We start from the raw sequence: 23,902 nt of genomic DNA, 5'->3' as shown, positions 1-23,902 counted from the left end.
TACCTCCCCACTTGGATATCAAAAACCCATACCTGGGAGGTTTAAGATATGAGTATGAGATTATATATTATCCAACCAAACACCAGGTATTAGTTTGGTATGAACAAACTCCCGTACTTGATTCCAGATACTCATAAACCAAACGATCCATAACTTTAACATTGAGTCCTATATAAGGATCAGGAGTGGATTTCTATTCAAGAAACCTAAACTTGGTCTAAATCGAAAATTTTTACACCTTCTATAAATATATCAGTAACTCATAATAAAGAATTACGTCTCGACTTGATTGTCAAAAATCTTTTAAAATATATAGTCCAATAACACAGGTTAGTCAAAACAACCCCTATCTAAACTTGACAATCCTGGATTAAGATTTTTATTCACATTATTAGTGTCGCCTGTGGGACGAGAATAACAACCATAACTAACACATGGTACTGATACCAAGAATGAAAATAATAACAAAATAAAATATTTTAAAATACTTATGAAAAAAATTAAAATTGTGAGGTGCAAAGTGAAAACCTGAAATCTGTTAACTTTAACGGTCAACTAACGGATAGTGGTCAAAAGGGGTGCAAAGCGAAACGTTTTTCAAACTTTAGGGCGCATACTGTAAAAAAAATTGTTTGAGACCAAATCGTAAAAGCGCCTAAACACAAGGGATGCAAAGTGTCAATCACTCTAAAACTTATAATATTGTCGTGTTTTGTAAGATAAAAAATAAAAATGTATGGAAATATATAATAACGTGGAAGTAATAATTTTAAATAGAGAATCTTATCTTTTATGATAAAGATATCCAGACAAGTATCATCGTATTATTGATATGCTAGATTGATATCTATCAAGTTGTCCCTCAAGCCGACCAACTATCTTCTTCATCCTTCTTTTCTTCTAAGAACTCTTTTGTTCCTCTCAATAAAAAAAAGTGATTTTCTTGAATCTATAAATTACAACAATGAAGATAATAAGATTCCTATCACCTAACTTTCTTTGCTAAACCCATATCGAGCTTTCACTAAAAAACATCATGTTCTTTCTTCTCAAAAAGACTTAGAAGCTAAAGATCTAGTCTTGATTTCAAATCTCGAGCAAGTCCATATTCTTTCTACTGAAGTAGAGCATATTATTCCTATTTTGTTGGGAGATTCGTTGCCAGAGCAGTGACGGATGCAAAACTTTTTTCATCTTCATTTTGGAGCTGTTAGAATGTCTAACCCTCTATGAAGGAAATGACTACTAGTGATTGCAAGGATGACACTTTTGGTGCATACGCAGCTATTGTTCAAACCACGTTAAAAGCTGGTACAATTTTTGTAACGCTTTTTTCGAAACTTCAATTTGAAGCTTGGTGACCCTTTTATCTAAAATAATCTCAAAGTTTAGCTTCAGATTATTGGAGCACTGCAAATTTCAGAAACTTATATTACCAGTCTTCTGCATTAAATGACCTATAGAATATTCCAGAACCATTTATTTGACCCCAGTCTTCCCTGAGATACAAATGATGCACTATTTCTACAAGTTGATGCTCAACCAAGCTCATGTATTCATGTGCCAAAGCAAATTTTTAAAAACGAGCTAGTTAAAGTTCTTCCAAAGTCATGGGTAACTCATTGTAAGAAGATCCAGAAGGATAATCAGCTCATCCATTCATTAATCATCTTCTTCAGAAAGAAAGATGGTGCTCCTGAAATTGTATATCGAAAAGATGATTCTTCATCTTTCTTCCAACACATATTTGATCAACATAGTGCTAGGCCTTTACTTGTCTTAGCTTTCAAAACAAATTAAACTTTATTTGATCATCCCATCCCATATCCCATCCCATATGACTGTTGTCTTTTTTCTCTATTGTAGCTGTCAACTGATAATGCTTGATTTAGCAAATAATAAACCAATGTGATAGCTGTTAATAGCTTTCATGACTTGGCCATTAATTGCTTCTTATTATCAGTTGATAGCTTATCTTTATTAGTCGTTGATGAAATTTTATTCCTTATCCGTTGATAGCTTAGATTTAGTCGTTAATCTTCACTTCACTTGAGTAGTTTACATACTTAGTATATTAAATATTTACAAAATGGTCGCTACATTTACTTAAACTGTTTTGACTTATCATCAAGCCTAACATATTCCTAACAATGTACTTTTACAAGGTGGGGTTGAATATAAGTACCGTAAACAATGTCCGTTTATCAATTAATAAAACAAATATTCAAGCAACGAATAATCAATAAACACAATGATGAAAACAACTGTATGTATATATATGAACAAGTTCAAACTTTCTTTACAAATGCGTACAAAAACCTTAGTAGTTGCGCCTGCAACTCTTGCAATTACAAACTCAATACACAAACTCTCTCAAACTCTCTATGTACAAAATACAAAGCTTCACGATAACCTAATTCAACTTGCAATCACTCAAATATGTATATAGAATTACAATGACTAAAGAGAGTTTATATACAAAGCTACCTATCATCTATAATAGCAAATTCAATCATTTCTATGTAAACAGGAGATACGTTCCTTCCTCCTAGTCGATATTTACCATCACTACCAATCTTTTCATTCTCTAGCATATCTTTCCTTCCAATAAAAAATTCAATTTTAATTTCGAGACTTTCCATCGTTAGGCAGGACTTTCATTTTCTGCAACTTTTATGACTTCTCAAATACGTATATATCCTAGTAGTTTGGTCAACCCGAATTCGACCCGAACCTGAAAAACTCCAACCCGAATTCGTATTTATGGGTCGAGTTCGTGTCGGGTCCAATATTACCACCCGGGAACATCTGATAGGAATAAGGTAAATAATAATTCATAATAGCAGAAAGTAGAAACAATCAATATTCGAAAGTAAGGCTCTGTACCTTTTAAACAGGACAAGTCAAAAGTAAAGATTGCTCTTTTACCACTTTTAAGATTAAGGAAATAAAGCTGCAAATCAAGCTGTTCAACTGCACACAAAATGGAAATTAACTACAATTGCATGTAAACACGGTTAACATTAGAAAAAATATGAAGGATTATTATGCTTTGATTCACGAGAGATTCATCCCCCCATATTAGCACAGTAGAGGGACAATTAATAACTACAATATTTCAACCGATGCATGCTCCTATGCTCCATCAAGCGACACAGGCATGAGGCACCATCAGTTCATCTCAATACAAAGATTCTCATATTTAGCATTAAAGTCTAGCAAAGGACAAAGTAACTTTAACTAAGCATTTGGCCATAAGTGAGTCTCACACTTTGATTGGCAGTGCCAGCCAGTAAAAACTAACTACTGCAGTTATTTTTAAAAAAAAGGTTTCCTTATTCAAGACAAAAAAAATTGAGATTTTAAAGAACAGGGGTAAAAAAACAAACGAAAGGCATCCTTTCTCATAGGCTGACTAAGCAAGAAACAAACGAAATTTAGAGCACACCTGCGAAAAGAAACTTTCAAGTGGAGAAGTACAGAAGTTACCTGACTCAGAGCAGAAGATACACTGAATGAGATTACGAAGTTCTAACCGAGCTAATTGTACCTCCTCTACCACATCTAGCATACTACCTAGAAGTAAGCTGCTTATCTGCACCAAACAGCAGCTATATAAGGGGAAAATTCACATAATGGTTCAAGCTATATATTCTTTCAGATACTACACGAGATGTAAATAGAAATTAATTGAGTACTTATTTTCTTGGTGTTGTACTTCAATCTTCAATATGTCTTTACAGTTTTAAGTTGTAACAATGACATTTGGACACTTTGAACTGCAAAAGTAGATTAGCGTCCCGTGCATTCAAATTCAAAGTATTAAATTAGTGTTGCATAAGGAAATAATGGTAAAGCAAATCATCAATTTATGCAAAGCTGATCCTATGATGAAATTTTCTAATTCATGAGTTCTACTCTGGTTTTGGCATAGTACTATCAACTGCCAGTAATCTGTTTGCTTGAGAAGACACAATTTCGGATATTACAGTTCTATATTCAACCATTTAAAAGTAATGGAAGAAAAATAGAGACTCTCAAGTAAAGCATTTCAGGAAATTGCAGCCAAATACTCTTTTAAGCTAGCAGGTTTTAGGGGAGACAAGCAACCAAGTCCAGGAAATGAAGGACTACAAAACTTTTTGTGAACTTACTTGTCATTCCTCTGCCAAACTTCTTGAACTTACGTACTTCCTTGTGGACTCAGCATCAAAGAAATATGCAAATGCAGTGAGAGCATCCACGCCTGGTAAATTCTACAAAACAAGAAAACATATCATGAAGTACTTGAACCAAAATATTCATCAAACTGTTATGTAACAATATGACTCTTTATCACCTTGATTATGTTCATATTGTGAAGTTCATAGGAACAGAAACGGTTGAAACTAGACGAAACACAACATTTACCCTGAGAATCACCAGGGAAAAATATATTAGCAGTGAAATTCAGATCAAAACAAGACTGGTTATATATAAAAACAAATAATCCTTTCAAAAAGTCACACGTGTGATGAAACCGAGGTAGTTCAGTAAAATATTGCAATGCCTGTTCCTGTTCTCCAAATGGACAATATCCCACAACAACTGAAATGACAAGAAGGATGTCTTTTTAAATCATAAGTAAAGTTAATTGCATTTTCTCCTTTACATTACATAATCACCGGCCTGCATACCTAAGCGTGAAAACCAGCAACAGGCTCGCTTTGTCAAATAGCCATCGACCAACACAACAGTTTCTGCAGAATCCGGTTTTCCTTTTATCTTACAGTGCACAAGGAATATTTCTGTCAACTTTGTAACACTTCTCTCTAATTTTCCAAAACCTGCTTCAGGGCAGTAAAGTTGTCTTGGGAAGACTGAACTGTTAAAATTATAAACTTTTGAGAATTAAACCATAAACTTTTAAGTCATTACCATGTAAAATTGGTCATCATAGATTATCTGGGTTCAGATAGAACTAAAACGAATTTTAATATTTTGTGTTATCAATAGCTGCTTTCTGTTGCTCATGATCGCGTAATGATGATTATTATTCAATACAACACATACATAAAAGGTACAGATTTCAAACAATACAGTTCGCTGTGCTAAAGTTTCACATTATCAGATGTATACTAAGAAGACACTAAACAACATAACTGATAGAGATTGTGGAAATGAAACAAGCACAGATAATAGAAAAAATAAAGGTTATAAAGCAATTTAGATAATAACTTCTGTGACACATAAAATGGTGTTAAAAGGTGCAGATTGGATCTTGAATAAATTAGAAAGAAAAAGCTAAACATTACACATCAGTCTGAATACCTCAAATTTGTCAGCAGTTTGGAGACGAGAATACAGCTTTTCAACAAATCCCTGACAACAAAATATAAGTATGATGAGTTATCTTGCTATCCTAAAACTGCAGAGTATCAGTGATCACCAAAACCTCAGATGATTATTATTACCTGAGCATCATGTAAATGGTTAAGAGGTGAATATGACCTGAAGCTTGTAGTCTTTTCTGAAGACTGGAGCTGCTGTTTTTTCATGCTACGAATGACACGCTGCAATTTTGCTTTCTTTTTCATTTTGCTTGACATCGTCCCCGTATTATTTGCCTAAAATCAATCAAAAAAAGATAATACACTCTCGTAAACTGAAATAAGAAAGCAAACTGCAAATTCCTGTCACCCAAGGTCTGAAGTTCCATAAATTGCGCAAGGATTTCACCAATCTTAACTGTCTAACATACATACACCTGAGTCATATTCATGTAAAAGCTAAAAAAATCAAAAGAAATCACTGTGCAAGGTATACAAATAGAGTAAAAGTTGTAAAGTTCTTCCGTAATTAGCAAAGTCAGAAAAATGAGGAATCTACATATACCGAAGACCCAACTTCGACAAATAATAATTGGTTAAACAACATAAGTGGACAAAGTATAGCTTGAATATTCGACTCTGACAAATCCAATTAAATTATGTAGCACTCGTACCTACCACAAGATACTCCATAAACTATCGTGTGCTCTATGCTTACAAACATTATTACACCATTGTAAATGTGTAGTGGAACTGAATTTAGTGGTATGGTAATTCAACCATCAAGTTCTTTTCCATCTAACAAAAATAGCCTTACAGTCAGAATTTAATTCAGAAATATATTAGTCCGCGAATATATACCCTTCCATTACAGTATGCCCCCATAGTCGAATTACTCACAATTAATTAAATTAAGGACCATACCACACTCCTCAGACATGCATGGGAATATTTTGTGGTTCCAAAACAGGCTCTGCAACACAAGAATAGTAAATAAGCAAACAGATAACATTACTGCTGCACTCCACTAAAGCCAATAGAATCAGACCTTAATGGTCTACCCTCCAATGTGTATACACTGACTGAATGCAACAAACTGCTTCTTCCTCCTTTGAATAAGTTATATATCTGTAAAAACAAAGGTTGATAATCTAACAGTTGATATATATCTCATATATAACTTCTAATAACTTTATTAACTTCAGACATGTATAAGAATCTAAATACACATATCCAAGACAGTCATTGCCCAAATTTATACCTAAAAGCCTGCTGTTTGGCTTCAAATTTTTACGAGAATAAGGTATACGGTTTAATATTCAGGAGATCTATTAGACACACAATTATAAAAAAAAATATTGCTGTATGTTGGCCTAATTATACTTGCAATCTTAAAAGTCATTTCAATCAGTATAACAAACACTTACACACTACAAGTGCTATTTGAAATATATGTCCTCCACAGAAAACTTGACGAACGCAAATGTTCCTCAACAGGCCAAACAAAAATGTACAACTTAGCAACAATCTCTATTAATTATTCATGCTTTGGTTTCTTTATCTGAATTTCTGCAAGTACATACCCAAAGAACATACGCAACCCCGAGAATTTCAGGCTTGGAAACACATATATTGAATTAGTGAAAAGAAAAAAGAACATTAATAATTTTACCAAACTATGAATTCAATTCAAGTTTGTAAATCATAATAAAAAATGTCAATTTCTTTTTGCTCAGAAATCCCAAACCTTCATCAGGCTCCTGTGGGGAGACGTATGGGGAGAGGACAAAAAGACATGAGATTGAAAGCTTCCTCACCTTCTAATAATTTACTGGAGTGCAGGATGCCGGCATCATAACGAGCTTACCTGAACCAATCACTAGAATCGACCTCATCTAGCCAGATCGTAGAAGAAGAATGGAGCCCCTGGTGGGAGGGATTAGTTTGTTGGAAGACTGGGTCTAAGAAGGAGCACGCATCAGTTGGACAGGATAGGTTGGTAAATAGGCCGGGATTTCCTTACCTGAATAAATTTGCTCAGGACAGAAAAACATGTTCTCGTATAATAGATAGATTTATTTTAAGTTCACTAAATGACCACAGGGTGTAGAATTCATTCAGCAAATATTACACAAATGCTCATCATTTTATAATTGATCTGACACTATCCTTAGCTTATTAGTTCTGACATAGAAAGTTTGATGCATACAATGATGCAAAGTGAGAAACTTTTACTTGACATTGAAAGTTTGATGCATAAAATGATGCAAAGTGAGAAACTTTTACTTGACATTGAAAGTTTGATGCATAAAATGATGTCTAGTGAGAAACTTTTACTTGACATAATTTTTCAGCATCCAATCCATCCTTCAAATAACTAATAATACATAAAATAATAGAACACTTCAATTTATTATTTTCTGATAAATATCAGCATGCTTCAACCCATCATGACTCAAAACTAATGACGCCCAAGTCGGAAATGGATCCAACCGATCATCCGCAAGACTGGTTTGGTCCAATATACCCTGCCTCACGGTTCCAACTCTCAGTGTCTTCCCATTCGTACCAATGGAACACAGAATCTAATTCTAGTAAGGCTTCCTTTTCCAACCCACTGGTGTAGAAGGGGAAATTCATATCTTTAATCGTCGGAAAAGCCGAGTCTCTGACGATCATTCCATCTCGATCAAAAGCAAGAAGTCTTCTCGTATCTCCAACATCGTAAATCTCTTCTTGTCTAAAGTATCGTTTATCAAAGTCAGCAGGTATAATATCAGAAGCATAGCGGAAGCCTTTTGGCAGATGATACACAAACCAGGCCGGCAGGTCTACAACATCATCAGTGTCAGATACATAGATGTGGATTACTTCAAATTCACCATCTGTACTCTTCATACAGAGATACCTTTCTTTCAACATGTTTAGGAACTCATCTTCAAATAGACCAAATAAGAGCATAATCCTCTTGCCAGCAAGTTGAGAGAGCGAAACCTATTAAAGTGGAATTGATAAGTTGACATGTACTGAAAAATTGGACAACAATGCACCATATAACTGTAACAGGTGCCGTTAAAGAACAAATAATTATGATTTATTAACCAGTTTCAATCTTCTTTAATAGGCACCATGGAAGTGGCTTTAGGAACTGGAATAAGAGAAGATAAAATTTCTACCAAACTCTTTGAATAATGCATCAAGACGTCAAAAGAACATACCTTGGATCCGTCATTTCTAGTCAAGACCTTGTTCGTCTCCAAAATCATCTCTAACTTCAATTTCTTTATTCTTTCGGTCTCTAACTCGAGAGCTTTTTCACGCGTGAAGGGGTATCCTGGAACTCTGTAGTTCAACAAAATGTCGGCTCCACATGGTTCACAAAATTCTCCATGAGGACCGACAATTACAAGCTTGGAGATCTCCTCATCATCACCATAATTATAATCCTCAGGATACTCGTAAATTATTTTCAACTTCTTCAGGATAGGGTCTTTATAAGGGAGAGCTAACCAAGGCATAGTCCCAAAAGTTCTCCAGAATGAATCTTCATTTCTAAATCCAATAGTAATGGGTGTGTCACAAAGGTAAAGAAGCACAACCTCAAATTTAACTTCTTTTTCAGCCAAGTTTTCATATACATTCCTAAGTTCTTCTGTAAGCATATCAGTTTCAGTTACGTTGCCTGCGTGGAAGTATAGAGCTACCACCTTATCTTCAAGTGTATGAATAGGTACCTAACAATACATGTAACAGTAGGAAGCGTAAAGGAAAATATTATTATCCAAACTCAACTGGATGTACAAATGAAAAAGAAATTAATTGACTACAACAAGGTACTCGTGGATATGCCCTTATCACCAAATGTTATAAAGTGTGCATGGTATACCTTGTCCCCGTTATTCGCAATGACATAGTCTCGTTCAGGGGAAGACAGAAGTTTTTCTACTGTGGGTTCTGCAGCGATTGCTTTGCATTCAGATTCCAGGGATTCGAGCCTCTCACTGCTGAAAGGATATCCTAGACTTCCATATCGAATAAAATCATAAATGACAATTGTTTGCAAAACGACCCCTTTTGAATCAATTACAAACAGGCTACCGTTGTTATCCCTAAAACCAAATCTTTTCTGCAGAAGTTCCCTGGATGTTCTATCAGACAATGGAATGGCAGTCCAGGGCATGCAAGAAAATACCTCTTCAAAATCATTCTCAAGGTCTGTTTTAGGTAAAGGATCAAATAACATTTCTTCTTCAAAGCTAGTGTCATCATCATCAACAGCCACAAAAACGATCTCAAAACCTTTGTTAGGTGGTAGAAAGTTGTATACATCCTTTAATCTTTCTGTGATCAGCCCCACCCGCTCAGCAGAATTATTATCAACAAGTGGCAGTAACACAAAATATATAACGATAACCTTGTCAGCAAACTGCTCAGCCTTCACCTACAGAGTATATACTTGTTATAAGTTGATAAGCTGAAAACACATGTTTATAGCTGTTACATAGGTGGATCTCATTCTAGCTTCCAGGTACAATTTCAAAAGCCAGTCAGACACAACACAAGTCATGCATTTTAAAGAAGTATATTTTGGAGCTAAAGTGATGTAGGATATATATATATATATATATATATAAAATATAATTTATCAATAGGCTTTGTGGATATTTCACAATGGCGCTTGAGTTGTCATCCAAACTGTTCTAGATTTCATATTATCGCCATGCAAAATAAAAGACGAGATATTAGATTTCGGCTTGTTTGTGTAAGTAGCTTATAATTGGTCCTATTTGGTACAGTGTTTATTGCATAAAACTAACTAACAATTTGATATTTGAATACAAGTCCACAGAATGACCGCATCCCTCTCCTTGCACAAGAATTATTTTGCCCCTCACACTAAGCAATTAAGGAATATCACAAAACCTCTCAAACAACTAAATTGGTCAAAATTGAACTTGGGAAAACTCTGGTACATGATCGATGAGAAATAAACCAGGTGTTCATTTTAACTATGCTCGGCATCGATTTCATTTTTCGTTAAGCTTTCTTCACTTCAATGCGAGAGTAGTAGTAGTCTGTTAGGATTGCACTAACAACTGCTTTACATTAGCACTCTCCTTAGTAGACTGTTAGTGTTAGTATAGTACAAGGGAAGGGCTGTTTAGCACTTTCACATTACTTAAGGATATCAAATCTATAGATAGAAGTATGAGTTGTATTTTTCGAGGATGTTGAATTTGAATACAGAAATTGGAATCTAATCCCACCAACTGCTTCTCTCTCTTGTTTGTCTATAAATGCATTCTCTCTCTAAAACCCTAGCTTTCTCTCTCCAAAACCCTAGCTTTCTCTACAAGTTGTTTAGAAAAAAGATGTTTACCTCCATTAAGTTGTTGCAGCTTGTCACCATGCAATTCTCTCATTTTCCTCTACCTCGTCAAGTATATCATTATCTTATAGACTTAGGTCTCCTGGTAAGTCCACAACTTGTATTCTTGTGCTACTTAACTCTGTACAAACCTGTTTCATCATTACACATCATGCCAGCCTCTGCCAATGAATTCAATTTAGGCTTTTTTTTTTACACTCACTACAAGCTGCCCCTCCTGCATTTTGTTACATCCCAAACCATTCTCTTTTGGAGAGATGGGTTACAGCCGCCCATGTTTCATCCTTTCTTCTCCACAATCATCACTTCTGCACCCCAATTATTCCCAGATTATGTTGGAAAGAGTCTCTCCCTCGAGCACACAGTGTGAATACTATCATACCAAACATTTTCACTTGTATTTTCTAGTCTGGAGTCACTTTCCGATGTTTTCCAGTAGACCTAATTCTACCCATAAAAAGAATGATAATTTGTAAATATATTAATCATGCAAAGCTTCACAGTCATGTTTTTATCATCAGCCTCTTTATCTATGGGTCCACAATCTTGTAATCTACTGTTTGTGATTTCAGATGAAATATCAAAGAAAGAACAGGATACCAATGCATTACTAGGCGAATAACTTTTGATGTTTGGATAAATAACCATCTACAGTAATACCAGGGGAACACATTACCCTAGCTTAAAGAAGAAGATGAAGAAAAATATTCAGGAACAATGGCATATCTTTATCAAAGTAAGTGGAGCTTTAAAGGCAAGCCAAAGCTAAATACAGCTACCAAATTCTTGCCTCTCTTTATTTAGATACATGATCACTTGCTTCGATTCCCTGATTCATCACTAAAACTAAGTTACTCTTTGCCACTAAAACCGCAGATTCTAAGCATGATGGTACTACTACTACTACTACTCCACGATGATAACCAGAAAAGATGACAGAATCTTTAAAGCCAAAACTAGCAATGCAGAATATCACATCCGAGTCCAAAAGAACAACTTTGTCATCTTAATGGAGATATCAAACATCTTTTTTCCTAGAAAAAAGATGTTTACCTCCATTAAGATGAACAACTTTGTCATCTTAAGTCGTTAATGAACTACTTAACCTTGATTAGAGGACTGCTCAATTTAATGCAGGCAGTGAGAGTTTTTGGCGCCGGCTGAGCTCACAGTTTGTGTTCTAGATGATCATTTATTGATTCTCGTTTAACTTGGGCTATCAATGACATTTGTTTCATTTTGTGTCTAGTTCTGGTCATCTCTTTAGCCAATTAGGGCTGTAAAATGATCCGGGTGATCCCGGCATATTATTTTTAGCTTGTCCAGATTTGGGTCCGGGATCGTTATATTCCGATATAAACCGATCCCGGTATTTGAGATTCGGATCAGAACCGGATATGATCCAGTATCGTATTTTCTATTTTTTAACGGGGTAGTTTATGATCCATCGAATATGAGCCAGATATGATCCACTGACATTAAATATCATTATTATTTCAGTTGTTCAAATAATTATCATTTAGTCTAAGTAAACATAATATTATAAAGTATAATAATTTTAAATTAAAACTTATAGTTATATGTTGGTATATATCATTTATTAAATATATACGAAGATAATAAGCATGATCACATTAAAAAAATCATATTCTAGTGTGTCGTAATTTCTTAAATACCATCATTAATGTTTTATGATTTGCATAACCCATATCCGATCTCCACTCCATTCAGGACAGAGCTTGTTCGGCTTTGGGAACAAGAAAATTTAATAAGAAAATTTTGGGGACCGGGGCAGAAACAAAAATTAAAGTCTCCCTGCTCCGAAATTCCCCCAAACCATGGCAAAAAAACATTAATATAAGACAATGTAGTACCAACATATAATCTTATGGCTTGGCCTTCTAGATTTATATATATATATATATAGAGTCCTACTCCAATACAAACCAAATTAGCCTAAAAACTAAAAACCAGTTCTAGTCAGTTTTTTATCACTATTTTTGAAATTTGTACATAACATATCACTAATTTATATATAGCATATCTCGCGAATACAAATATATACACACACATATATGCAACGTATATGACCATCATCTTCACCCGAACCGTAATAATGGACCTCTTACCACCACCATTACCAAACGTTTCCATGACATGCCACCATTGTCTACCATCACCAATAGTCACATACACTTTCCATCATAACTTACCAAAACTAACGACTACTTAACACCATCATACAACTTCTCTACGGCTTCTTACCACTAAGAACCTTCCTACGACTCAAATTGATCATATATAATCGATTACCAATGGTTTATGTAAGTAGATTTTCTCAATTTTGATGATAAAAATCGTTGTTTATATACTGTACAAAAACAGTGATTAGTGCAATATAAATTAGTGATACTCGTAGTTATAAATAGTGGTAAGAAATCTGGTTTTTAGTTTGTATTTAAGAGTTGGTTTGTATTTGATCAATTGCCTATATATATATATGTATATATATGTGTGTATATATATATATATATATGTATGTATATATATATATATATGTATGTATGTATGTATGTATGTATGTATGTATGTATATATGTATGTATGTATGAATATAAAATCATGCACGCGTACCTGGTCCCCATTGAATTTGATTAGATAGTCCCTGTTTTTGGTAAACAAAAGCTCATGTAGATTAACAATATCTCCACTACTGACACTTGTAAGCTCCTTCTGATTAATCTTCTGTTTCTTCATCTCTATTGAGAGATTGGTAAAATTCCTTACCGCTATATCAAAATCAGATTCTTTTTTTGTTTTCTTCTCCAATTCGTAGCATTTACTTCTATGGTCCTCTGTCAAATCAAGTTCCAAAATTTGATGAGTTTCGACATACATAAAAGGATATTACAAGAAATAAAATGTAATCATCCGATAATATATTTTAATTTATTTTTAACTTTTCAGTGAACCATTTCGGAGTCTTTTAATTAGAATCTATATACTATTTAAGACGACACCATAAGTTTTGGTTGGTCTGTATTTGGGTCAGTTTATTGGTCTTTTAATTTTATAACATGTTTTGACGGGTCCTTTTTGAATATTACTAAGACACTGGGAAGCATGGGTGCGGGTGCGGGGATACGCGAATTCGGCAAATTTCAAAAAATGAGGATACGGGTGCAGCGATATACGGCAAAAATAAAATATTAAAAATATATTTTTTATATATATAATATTAAAAAATATAATTTATATATATAATAATTAGTAAAACTAAATTAACAAAATTATTAAAAAGTCAGCAAATAAAAAATAAAGAAACTAAAAGGACACAACAACCAGATTAGCAGTTATTTGCTCATAATCCACGTAGATAGCCAGGCCCAAGCCCAATACAACAAACAACCACTGCACCAACAGAGATATACAATACACACAGATATTTACATGCATTGCAGTCGGAGCAGATCGAGCCTTATGCGAAGAAGAAACATCCACCGCTCGCCGGAGAGAAGGAGACTAGATCGGGGGCTTCAATTATGGCTCTTTAATATGCTGTGAAATTACCGATGTTGCCCCTCCCGCACCGCATTTCCCGCACCGCCGCGTATCGGTCAAGGATATTCGTCACCACGCCACCTGGCGCACCCCCTGCCGCACCGCTGCGCACTCCCGCACGGTGCGTGCACCCCCCTGCGATTTTTCAGTAGTTTGCCGTATCCCTGCTTCACAACTAAGACATATTTCCATTTCGGTAAAATATATTTCTTGGGTCTTTTTATTTGTAATTTTTTTTCACGGGCTTAATTATTAAAAACTTATTTAGCATGTAAAATAAATGTATTTTCACAAACAAATTAATATTAGAACATGCACAATTAAAAAAATCATATTACAAGTCACTCGTGCATCCCACGGGATATAAGTTAGTTTTATACAAGAGAAAGAAAACAATACTTCTGCAAATTAATACACATATATTGGCCAACATTCCATGAAGGTCCTTCTTATATGTAATTCCATAGTACACCATTATAAACCATTAATATTATTATAAGTTTTATTACTGAATACGGTTAAAATGTGATTCTAATATAGAATATTCAAGCATATATATATTATAAATAATTTAACACCTAAAGTTTGAACAAAAAAGTTGATTTTCAAAACCAGTTCTATAGCAGAATAATTCTGGATAGCTATTATTCTGTTGTAAAATCATGTTGGAATTTTGCACTGTTTTCAATGATTTTTGGAATAAAAAAGTGTATTTTTTTAATTCAATAATTAAAATTTGTATTTATATTCAATGAAAAATATAATAAATATATGTACTATGAATATACTTATAGTGGTATACCACGAAACTCTCCATAAGAGAGTATGCTATAAAGTGCTACCCCACATATATTAATACATCTATAATTCTACATTTTTCACCACGGCGATACCTTGACAATTACCCCCTAGTTTATACTAGCATTTGTTTAACCTTGTCACCCTCATACCTCAGGTCTAGCAATCCCACTATATATATAAATAAACAATTTATTCTATATAAATTCAGTAAAACAAATATGTCCTATGTTAATCATCAATTAAGTTAAAAACTATTCATTGTACTCGACATAGACAGGCCATGTTTGTCCGGAGGGATTATAATCCCCCAATTATTACCTTGTTTATCTCAATTATCAAGGATAATAATCTCATGAACTCATATCCTAATCATTGTTTTAGTTCATTTCCATGGGATTATAATATCTTGTGAGAGAAAGGTATTATAATCCCATGGAATTGAATCAAAAAAGTGATGGCAATAAAATTCCATGAGATTATAATTCTTTAGATTTAAAGAAAACAATGTAGTTATCCCGGGATTATAATCATTTCAAACAAACATGGTCATAAAGTTATTGTATAATAGTGAAGTAGTTATCATATAGATTACAGTAACATAAGAGCTACCCTACACAAGCCTCATTTTAGTTTTAATAATTGAATATTATTGTTCCCTCTCTTTCCACACTTCATTCGCTCTTGCAATTCTAATATATTAATAATAGATTTTGTGGATAAGGATTCTTCTTGACTTGCTCTAAAGAACCAAATTTGTTGTGACTAGTTCAAGTACAACAAATAATACATTCGTGTTATTACTTCAGCATTCACGTAATGTTATACTACTTCCGTCCCTTTTTACTTGTCAATTTGACTTTTTGCACGTAACTTGAGGTGAGTAAAAAACATAATTCCGCTTATTATTTTTAAAATTTTCTTTTTGAGAATAAAAATATAAACTATAAACTTTAATTCAGTTGAAGAAAATTTTAAAAATAATAAGTAGAAGTATGTTCTTTAATCACCTTAAGTTACGTGCAAAAAGTCAAAGTGACAAGTAAAAAGGGACGAAGGTAGTACTAGATTAACGCCAGGAAATAAAGGAAAAGGCCCCATATACCACAATTTTCACAAGTAATGCCCAAAATACTAGAGTTGGAAGGAATCAAATTTCAAGAATCAAAGTGGATCATATTATGCAGTTGGAAGGAAAAGCCCTGATAACCGAATACGATGCATATACATACAATATAATTGAAGAGTTAACAGAAATTGGGTAACCTGTAAAAGCGTCAAGTTGGGTGTCCTGCAGCAGAGGGATGGATCTGTTGGCGACATCATATATTGCTGGTGATGATATACACCTGTGTAGTATATAATTTACATGCTCTCGCTCTCGCATCATCAATCTTCCAACTCTCTTGAGCATCCGCATGTTTACCCTGTGTCGAAACCCCTAATTGCTAAATTTGGTACCTTATAATACCGATAGATTCCTATGTACTTTATAAGTTTATAAGTTGTAGTCTTCTGGACTATGTAGGCCATTCTTCTCGTGTCAGGTTACTAGATACTGTTACGGACCTTTTTTACTTTTCATTGTTTTCAATAATTAAATTGTCCAATTTTTTATTATAAATAAAAACTTAAATTTATAATTTTTAAAAACTTGAAAGTATATTTTAAAATATATTATATATATTTTCTCATTATATAATTTTTAAATCCTTTTAAATGTATAATGTATGATATATTTAAATAATATATCATATTTAAATGTATAATATTTTAAATATGATATATTATTATTGTTCAAACTGGCTATATATACAATATATTATTTTAATATAAAATTAGATGGTCTAATTTCTGGATGTTTGCTAAATATAATTAATGTGGGGGTTTTTAATTCTCACATAATGATGTCTACTCAAAAAGTATATATTTTATTTAAAGTTAAAACCTTGATTAAATGAAAGATCGATTAAAATTACTATGTTACAAATAATTTTGATTAAGATTTTTAAAATTATTAATATTCTCATGTAAAAGTTATTATATGTGATAGTCAATATGATATTTGATTGTTTTGATGGTTTAATAATTCTGAAGTTGGCCATATTCAGATATTCTCATAGTATTTTGATGGTTACACTATGATTTTTTCACAAATGGCCCAAATTTAAAAATCATTATTTATGTCTCTGAAGAAAATATTTTAAATAATTGAAGGGCTCTGCAGAATGCAACTGTGGGAGGATAATTAACATATTATCTTCCAATGAGAGATTCTTTATGCACCAAGTTTCAGATTGTTCTGCAATATCATCCCATGCCACAGAAACTGTGCTTGACGGATGAATATTTTGGCAAGAGTTGCAGAGGTGATCTACAATCCTTATATTAGAAAAGGTTTTAGGAGATTGATCACTTAACATAGTATCAGTGCTTAGGCTCACGGGAGACTCGGGTAAAGCCTCCTCCTAACATCTCGAGATTTTAGGAGAATTGGTCACTTAACACCTTATTAGAAAAACAAGTTGTATAGTAGTTGATGGAAACTAAATTTAGCCTCCATCAGAGCAACAAAGTTAATAAGATTTATCAACTTATACGTTCTCATTCTATTTTAGCATCCACTGCTGAATTTTCTGGAGCTCCTCTGACGACATGCCTTCAAGAAACCAATTCTTCCAACGATTACTAGGAACTTTCTCAAGGCATAGCGTGCCAAGAAGGAGGGATCTATGAACAATTGACTGCATTAATGTGTACACATTATAATGTCGTAGCTCAGTTTTCTTTATAATAAGGAAAATGAGCACGAAGAAGATGAGGATGTGATGCATTCTAAGCACAACTATGTCAATGTTATAAGTTGGTTCTCGCGTGGTTTGGATATATAATAGTAAAAAAATACCAAATTACGGCACAGGGTTTTCTTGTTTACCAACATTTTACTTCTGGCAGCTAAAACCATATGTATGATTATATATTAAACGACAAATTGTGTGCGCTACTCTGCCAGTGGGGCGTATAAAATCACCCTCTTCTGAGGCTCAAAATGCATCCATCCTTATTGTGTAGCACGATAAAATGGGTTCCAAAAGGATTCAACTGGGCTCACTCATTATAGTAATGATGGCATTGTTCTGGGCAAGAACTGCAGCTCAGTCAGGGTGTACCAGTGTGCTCATTGGGATGTCGTCTTGCCTAAACTATGTTACCGGAAGCAACACATCAACGCCCTCTTCCTCATGCTGCTCGGCACTAGCCAGCGTTGTTAAGTCACAGCCACAATGCCTTTGCAGTGCTCTCAATGGCGATGCTGCAACTGCTTTGGGAATTAAAATTAATCGGACACTGGCTCTTGCTCTTCCTGCTGCATGCAAAGTGCAAACTCCACCAGTTAGCCGCTGTTACGGTACCAAAAAAACTTAATATAAATTTGTAACATATAGTAGTCAGAGTTCTTATTATGGTAAAATATTTCTGTTTGTTGATGTTTTTTATAACGTTGGTATCAGCGAACGGACCATCAATCGCTCCAATTGGCTCGCCAGAAAGTTCACCTGCTCCTTCTCCTATTAGCCCATCAGTTACTGGTATGATCATATCTATTGTATTTGTCAGACAATCTTCAAATTATGTGAATTTATTGCGAGTTGTACTAGTTCTTTTCCAGGTTGTATTTTATGATGTCCATAGATGCAATGCAAGGCATTGTTGCAGCGGATCGTTTTCTTCAAGAGCGGATTTATGATCCAAATCTTGAGGGCACCAAGCAAATTTTCAGAAACATTTATATATTTTTAAATATTGTGGGAGCACTTTTATAATTTTGTAAAATTTAGAATAATGAAAAATGTCAAAAAAATTTTTTAGCCCCGTGCCTCTTGCTAGATCTACCTCTGATTTTCTCCCCTAGCGCGTAGGCCGACTTTTATAACACCGTATAAAGTATACTTAACCTTAACTAAAAACCTTGTATGATGTCAATTCAGGATCAAAGAACTCTAGACAAAATGGTGCAACTTCTGGCGGAAGTAAATTGAAGATGACTTATCTCATCACTGGGTTCATGGCTTTGTCTGCTTCAGTTTTCAGCGGTTTCTACTAGTTATCAAGTATGCTTGTGGTTTTTTTATATATAACGCGTGAAATTGATGTTTGATTTTAGTTTGTAACTGTTGAGAAGCTTTTGGTGTGTGTAATCTTCCGAATAAAATACGTATACGTGCTTGTACTGTAGTTTGCTTGAAGTTTTATTGTTTCTCTATGGAGTTGTTGGAGTGTTTTTTTAGCTTCTATGTGTATGACTCGACGTCTCGGCCACACTTCTAACTAAATACCAGCAACTAGGAAGAAGGATTAATCTGAAGCAGAATATGAGACGATTTATGCAGGCAAATCCTGTATGTTGTTTTAAAAATCTGGATTTCGCAAAATATAGAAATCTTTAGTACTTGAAAGAACAAACATTCTTTTCTCGGATATTTAGGCTTATATGCCTTAAAGTATTCATTCTAATGGGTGAGCGAGAGTCGCACCCAAATATCCAGGTATAATAGAGAATAAACTCGCCAATTAGACTATCCAAATAGAAAAACATTTATAAAAAAAATACTATAGCAAGATAAATTTTGTCACAGTCAAGTACAAATTCTGATTCTGATAAATTATTGCAGCAAAAAAGAACAACCAATAAACTCTACATCATGGAAAAGAGGGAGTGACAAGAAACAAAGATTAGTGTTTGGATATGATATGCCGGCTTTAAACGGCTATTCCGTGTATATATGTGTACATCTAAGCTTACCTCCTTTCTCCATTTGCTAGAATTCTACTCTATCAAGTTTCTTTATTTAGACTTTATTAAATCCCAAATGAACCAAACTACCCTGAGTAAGTAGTGCATGCTGTTCAAGTTGGTCACCTACACATAACAAAACTCTGTCATCTAGTTTATCAGCATTTGAAAATATATTAACAATTCCACTTGGGCAAAAATTACCCATCTGAACTCAATCCTGGTCACTTTCATGTAGTTTAATATTGGAATGTTGTTACTTGTACACATAGGTTGGTCACCAACAAGAGGCTTGATTCCTCTTCTATAAGTCCCCTATATAAATCTCCCACTCATTACATTTTTCTCCAGCAAATTCACTTATCTGAATCTTTCAGTCCCTACATTCATTCATAACATTCCCACTCTGTAATCAACCATCGATGGCGCTTCAGAAAACCAGTTTAGCCCTCAGTATGGTCGTAGTGGCTATTCTCTGGACCGGATCAACAGCTCAAACAGATTGCACCAACACGCTAATCAGCTTGTCCCCTTGCCTCAGCTTTATTAGAGGAAACGTCTCCAAACCAGATTCAGGGTGCTGCCCGCAGCTTAGTAGTGTTGTTAAGTCAAAGCCAGAGTGTTTGTGTCAAGTACTTAATGGTGGTGGATCAACTCTTGGTGTACAAGTTAACCAAACTCAGGCTCAGGCCTTGCCCGCTGCTTGCAACGTTCAAACTCCACCTCTCAGTAGCTGTGACGGTGAGTTCTTTTACCTGCAACATTGTGTTCCAACAACACAATTCCAAATATCAGAAATTTCAACTCCAATGTTATTTTTTTTCTCAAGTCCTAATTAGTTTTACGCATTGTCAGGTGGCACTCCAACTAAAGGAACGCCTTCAGGTACAAAACGATACTAGTCAAAGAACAATATACAGGATTTTGTTTTTTTTGATTAACTCTTCTTAAATGTATGATCAAGTCCACTACTAATGTTTGTGATGTTTCAGGCCCCGGATCCAACAGCACACCATCAAAAGACAGTGGTACCTCAGATGGAAGCTCTACTAAATTGGTGGCACCTTTGCTCTTCTTTCTTCTTTTTGTCGCATCATATGCTTCTACCTTCACCATATGATCAAGTCACCCAATCTTTCCAGTAAAAATATAGAGGCGATTCGCCATATTTTCTATTATTTATTCTCCTTTTGTGCCGATTTATACATGGAGTTGCAGGACGCATATCTGTCTAGCATCTCCACACCTTTCTGTATAATGTATTCTTTGATGACCCTTCTTTTGGTCATTATAACATTTGATGAATATATGGGACTAGTTTTTTAGTCAGCTCCATGAATGGTTGATGATAATTTTCGGTATAATTAGCAAGGAAGAAGTAAAATAATCTCTTGTAATTTAGCAAAAGAAAAACTCTCTGGTTGTAGCAGTCTGCAGACAGAACTGCAAGTCAAGTACGAAACAATATCCGGGATAGTATTACATTCCAACATACTATATCCAAACAGCCATTAAGTATTAACTTAATGGCTAAAGATCATATTATATTAACTTTGAGTAATTTCACTAGAAAGAAGGCTAAAGATCAGGGGTGAGGTGCCACAATATTGGTCATAAAGTCTGTTCCTTCAAGATAGCCTGTTCCTCTGAAGTGTAATTAAGTAGTTTTTTAGTCAGCTCCATAAATGGTTGATGAATTTTTTTCAGGCCCTTCAAGATTTCAGATGCTGGTGAATTCTTGAAATATTACATAACCCACCTGCTTCTTACAGTCCGTATATAATCATGAAGTATTTAGCTAATCAGGTGATAAAAGTGTTTATTAGAGTAGGTTTTTTCGCTAATTTCCAACCAAAAAAAATGTCCAATTTCTGAGGAAAAATACACCACCATCTGATATAAACTTAAAAAAGGTCATTGTTTTCTTCTCTATATCACCTCAATTCCCCAAACACTATACTAGAAATAAACACTTGCATTACATACACTCTGCAAGTGAAGACTGAAAGTATCTAATAGGCTTATAAGGAGATATACTATAACATATTGTTCCTTCACTTCAATAACTTTTACTTGTATCTCCATAAAAGTTTAATTTGATCTACTGCGCGGAAGAGTCTTTGGGTAAAGAGGTTTCTTCTCAATAGCACCTTGAACAAGGGGATTTCTTATCAGAAGCTCGGAGTAAACACTGAAGACTTCCTCCAGGTCGGCGGCTCTTAGTATAAATGCTTCTACATCTGTTAAGCATTGTACTGTCCTCTTGCTAAGCAATTTCTGTACAGGAATCTTAAATTCCCTGTCTCTGTTTAGAATATAATGCTCTAAACACAATGTAACAAGTTCTTCGCCACAAAAATCCCCCTCAGACAAAGGAATTACATGCTCAGCTTCTCCAATACTCTCAAGCTTCCCCTGACCAATGAAAACCATCTTATCAATGAGACCTCCATGAACCAAAATTCTGCTTCCTTTGATATAATTTTTTTGTTCCATTCTTTCTCTGATGGCATCTAAGATGGACTCATCCATCAGGGAAAATAATGGGATTTTCTTGTAAAATTTGAAGAGATGTCGACGTATATCTCTTTGAAGGTCATCTGGCAGATTCTCTAATAGATCTAATTCATTCACACCTCTGGTGACAACCTGATAAGGCCATTTTTGTAACTCCCGGGTGTCTCTTTGCTGTTCTTCTTCTCGTCATGTGGTGCACCTGCTAGGGTAGTGTTCCTGCAAAACAACGCTCGATCGGTGGTGTTGTCCGATTCGCGCCTCCGGCGTGACAATCAGTCTTGGTTTTCTAAGAGAAGAGAATCAGACTAGAGATTTAGGCTTACCAGATCACTCTCTTGCTTTTCCTATTTATACCTGCAAGGATGAACGCGGCTCCCGCAAGGCATCACGTGATCTCTGTCGTGTCACCCGGCTGGGAGGAGATGACGGGTTCGATGTCCGCTTCAAGGCCTGGGACAGCGGGTCGCCAGATGGGTGACAGAGTTGACGGGTTTAATCTGGTCTCCGGGGTGGATTATATGACATGATCGATCCCGTCCTGAGGCTAACGATTACATTCCGGGTAAAGGTGTCAACGGGGAAGTCAAGTCTTCAGTGTTGATTACCCGCTGTTTAGGAGGTCCCTTATCATTGCCCCCCTGCTTCTTCGTGTTGGCCTTCTGGTTAACGCGGGGAAGTATATATGTGAGGGGTGGACTAGTTCCGAGTTTTTCTGTTGAACTTCATTACATATTTTTCTTTTTTTATTGTAACCAACTCTTCACCGGCCTATTTAAGTGGGGGTCTCGTTCTTCACTTCTTACACTGCTTCATCTTTATAGCCTCTACGCTTGCCTTGTGATCAATAACATGAGTCACTCTTTCGACGAATGCGATGCCATCTTGGATATTGTCAACAGAGCATGGCGGGCATCCAAGGCCTGATGTCTGCAAGGTCACGGACAGCGGGTTGCAGAATGGGTGACGGAGTTGACGGGTACTGGTCTCCGGGGTGGACTGACTGATATTTAGGGAGGCCCCTGTCACTGCCCCCACTCCTTTAGCTTACTTTAGTGAGTTGTAGGAGCATAAGATATTGAGGTGAGTGTTTTAGAGGTTAAATATTTTATTTTATTTTTAGTCCTCATGAATATTGTCAACAGAGTATGTGTGATTCGACCACTTAATTTTCTTTATTCTGTGTAATTCTTACAATAGTGAAGCACAAATATTATGTTTATCCAGACTGGTCAGACTGGTGTGTATGTTGATGTTTAGTGACTCACGTTTGTTTAAATTAGACACTGATACTTGTTATAACATGCCCTTCCTTGTTGGCAGGCACGTGCACTCACACGCTATGATGGGCATGGTTCCTGTGATCCATTGTTTAGATGGCTATTAGCATATGTCTGTGATAACAGGTACTATCATTGCCCCCCTGCTTCTTTGAATTACTTTAGTGAGTTAGAGGAGTATAAGATTCTGAGGGAGTGCTTGGACGTTTTTACCATCTAGTCCTGTTTGAATGTTGGTGCCTTGGATCTGAATTTT

General features: G+C 35.0%; 3 protein-coding genes across 22 annotated transcripts; 2 read left to right on the top strand and 1 right to left on the bottom strand.

Annotated features, from left to right (window-relative positions):
• Positions 1 to 2,252: 2,252 nt before the first annotated feature.
• On the bottom strand, positions 2,253 to 16,588 carry LOC108201807 (probable nucleoredoxin 1-2). Of its 20 annotated transcripts, XM_064085002.1 has the most exons (16): positions 16,324 to 16,588; positions 13,333 to 13,553; positions 9,196 to 9,750; positions 8,528 to 9,043; positions 7,127 to 8,303; positions 6,358 to 6,437; positions 6,234 to 6,282; positions 5,454 to 5,606; positions 5,311 to 5,361; positions 4,677 to 4,864; positions 4,509 to 4,587; positions 4,340 to 4,411; positions 4,155 to 4,256; positions 3,490 to 3,595; positions 2,887 to 2,973; positions 2,253 to 2,808 (listed from the first exon to the last, which is right to left on the bottom strand). In XM_064085002.1, the coding sequence occupies exons 1-5, from the start codon at positions 16,475 to 16,477 to the stop codon at positions 7,806 to 7,808; spliced, it is 1,944 nt and encodes a 647-aa protein (XP_063941072.1). In that variant the 5' UTR covers positions 16,478 to 16,588; the 3' UTR covers positions 2,253 to 2,808; positions 2,887 to 2,973; positions 3,490 to 3,595; positions 4,155 to 4,256; positions 4,340 to 4,411; positions 4,509 to 4,587; positions 4,677 to 4,864; positions 5,311 to 5,361; positions 5,454 to 5,606; positions 6,234 to 6,282; positions 6,358 to 6,437; positions 7,127 to 7,805. The 20 variants fall into 20 exon arrangements, with proteins under 20 accessions (XP_063941072.1, XP_063941078.1, XP_063941062.1 ...); XM_064085008.1 differs by having other exon boundaries at positions 4,677 to 4,826; positions 5,454 to 6,282; XM_064084992.1 differs by having other exon boundaries at positions 5,454 to 6,282; positions 6,358 to 8,303.
• A 1,515-nt stretch (positions 16,589 to 18,103) lies between these two features.
• LOC108201642 (non-specific lipid transfer protein GPI-anchored 5) lies at positions 18,104 to 19,321 on the top strand. The gene is made up of 3 exons (XM_017369927.2): positions 18,104 to 18,466; positions 18,570 to 18,647; positions 19,047 to 19,321. The coding sequence occupies exons 1-3, from the start codon at positions 18,139 to 18,141 to the stop codon at positions 19,160 to 19,162; spliced, it is 522 nt and encodes a 173-aa protein (XP_017225416.1). The 5' UTR covers positions 18,104 to 18,138; the 3' UTR covers positions 19,163 to 19,321.
• A 595-nt stretch (positions 19,322 to 19,916) lies between these two features.
• Positions 19,917 to 21,181, top strand: LOC108202143 (non-specific lipid transfer protein GPI-anchored 5). Its single transcript, XM_017370523.2, has 3 exons — positions 19,917 to 20,593; positions 20,708 to 20,737; positions 20,845 to 21,181. The coding sequence occupies exons 1-3, from the start codon at positions 20,275 to 20,277 to the stop codon at positions 20,970 to 20,972; spliced, it is 477 nt and encodes a 158-aa protein (XP_017226012.1). The 5' UTR covers positions 19,917 to 20,274; the 3' UTR covers positions 20,973 to 21,181.
• The last annotated feature ends 2,721 nt before the right edge of the window (positions 21,182 to 23,902 follow it).

The sequence above is a fragment of the Daucus carota genome, chromosome 9 (assembly GCF_001625215.2).
Source record: "Daucus carota subsp. sativus chromosome 9, DH1 v3.0, whole genome shotgun sequence".
Lineage (NCBI taxonomy): Eukaryota > Viridiplantae > Streptophyta > Magnoliopsida > Apiales > Apiaceae > Daucus > Daucus carota.
This window is presented reverse-complemented; position numbering and strand designations above follow the sequence as displayed.